The 2154-nt window shown below is 38.7% G+C and overlaps 1 protein-coding gene across 1 annotated transcript; it reads right to left on the bottom strand.

Moving 5' to 3' along the window:
* Positions 1–1012: 1012 nt before the first annotated feature.
* LOC116909141 (olfactory receptor 1468-like) lies at positions 1013–1951 on the bottom strand. Its single transcript, XM_032912627.1, has one exon. The coding sequence runs from the start codon at positions 1949–1951 to the stop codon at positions 1013–1015; it is 939 nt and encodes a 312-aa protein (XP_032768518.1).
* Positions 1952–2154: the final 203 nt, after the last annotated feature.

Here is a 2154-nt window from a genome sequence, read left to right as displayed (position 1 = left end):
CCAGTATGCAATGGGAACCACATGCCCTATACTGCCTGAATGGTCAGGAACTAGGGACTGGATAGCTCAATGACATATGGTAGAAGCAAACATGAATAGGAAAAATAAAACATAAAAGTCAATAAAAATGATTCCTAATGGTATTCTGCTATCCGCTTTTAGCTCATTGCCTTGCCCAGTCATCATCACAAAGGCTTTATCTGGCACTAGATTAAAGTGGTTGCAGAGACAGACAACCAGAGATTGTACAAAGAGTGTATGTATAAATTAGATGTCTCAATTGGGTTTCTCCCCTCAGAAATCAGAAAACCCCACAGTAGAGGTAGAGGAAAGACTTTAGGAATCAGAGAAAGGAGAGAACACCAGAAAAATATAGCCTACCATATCAACTAAGCAAAACTCACATGGGTTCACAAGACTGAAATGGCATTCACTGGGTCTGAATGCTTCTGCCCCAGGTCCTCTCAGTAAAAATTAAGTCTCTTAGATTTAAGTTTTTGAGAGACTCCAAACAATGGGTTCATCTCTGACTCTTTTGTCTGTGCTTAAGATTCCTTTTCTGTTTGAGTTGCCTTGTCGAGCTTAATATGAGGGCTTTGTCTTGTATTATTCTATCCTATTTTGACAAGTTTGACTGTTGGTTCTGGAAGACCTCTTGTTTTCTGAAGTGGAAATAGAGTGGTAATGGATCTTGGAGACAGGGGATGTGGAGGGAGCTAGAAAAAGTGGAGGGAGAGGAAACTGTGGTGGGTTGTATTATATGTGAGAAAATTTCTTCCTCAATTAAAAAAATAGAATTACTATTACCTAATGCTTTTCTAGACTCATGTCTGAAAAGGCAGGTGATGACATTACTGACCCAGTCTCTTTCCCTCACTAAACTATTTTGTAAAAGTTTTCATTTATAAATGAAAATGCTATGCAGTATGACTCATTGTAGCAATATATTTTGTAAGGTTAATATCAATAAAATTAATAGATGATTTTAAATTTAAAAATTCCAGTATTAGCATTATAAAGAGTTATTCTTCTTGCAAAGGACTCTTATCAGTGCCTCTTTCATATCTCTGTTTCTCAGGCTGTATATAAATGGATTCAGCATGGGAGTCACCACTGTGTACATCAGGGCCATGATGATCTCCACGACTATAGAGTTATTAGCTGATGGACATATGTAGATACCAATAATTGTCCCATAGAACAGTGAAACTACAGATAAATGGGAACCACAGGTGGAGAAGACCTTGTGTATACCCCGAGTAGATGAAAGCTTAAAGATGGAAGAGACAATTTGTATATAGGACACAACAATGAGGAAGAATGGGATGATAATATCAAGCCCTCCCAAGATAATCATCATAAGTTCATTAATATAAATGTCAGAGCAGGCCAACTTGAGCAATGCAGATATGTCACAGAAAAAATGGGGGATCATGTTGTCCTCACAGAATGACAATCTAGCCAAGAGTAGGGTGTGCAACAGGGAATACAGCATGGTAAACACCCAGGAGAGCACCACCAGAAAAACACAGAGCTTGGGACTCATGATGCTGGTGTAATGCAGAGGAAAGCAAATAGCCACATAGCGGTCATAGGCCATGGCCACTAGAAGAAAGTTCTCCATGTTTGCAAAAGCCATTAAAAAGTACATTTGTGTCAAACAACCTATGTAGGAGATGGATGTGTCCTGGCTCTGCATGTTCTGTAGCAACTTGGGCATCGTGACAGAGGAAAAGCAGAGGTCAGTGAAGGACAAGTTGCTGAGAAACAAGTACATGGGTGTGTGGAGATGGATGTCCAGTATTATGAGGATGATGATGATGAGGTTTCCCAGGATGGTAGTGAGGTACATGGCCAGGAACAAGGCATAGAACAGGTAATGGTGCTCTTGGGGAATTGGCAGCCCCAGGAGTAGGAAATGGGAGATGACAGTTTGGTTGTTCTTTATCATTCTGATTCTCTAGTATTCTGGGGAGAAAATATCAGGGTCACTGAAAATTCAAAATTAAAATTAATATATATCCAGAAAATATATTGTACAACAATTGCTTTTACAGCCATCATAGTAATTATAACCTCAAAACCCCAAACTTTATAATCATTACACTCATTAATATTCTTTTTCAACTTCTTTTTAATATGTTTCAATCTCCT

The sequence above is a fragment of the Rattus rattus genome, chromosome 9, assembly GCF_011064425.1.
Source record: "Rattus rattus isolate New Zealand chromosome 9, Rrattus_CSIRO_v1, whole genome shotgun sequence".
Classification (NCBI taxonomy): domain Eukaryota; kingdom Metazoa; phylum Chordata; class Mammalia; order Rodentia; family Muridae; genus Rattus; species Rattus rattus.
This window is presented reverse-complemented; position numbering and strand designations above follow the sequence as displayed.

Excerpts from the sequence above, each read along its gene's own strand:
- LOC116909141 (XM_032912627.1), bottom strand. The coding sequence starts at position 1,951 with ATGATAAAGAACAACCAAACTGTCATCTCCCATTTCCTACTCCTGGGG.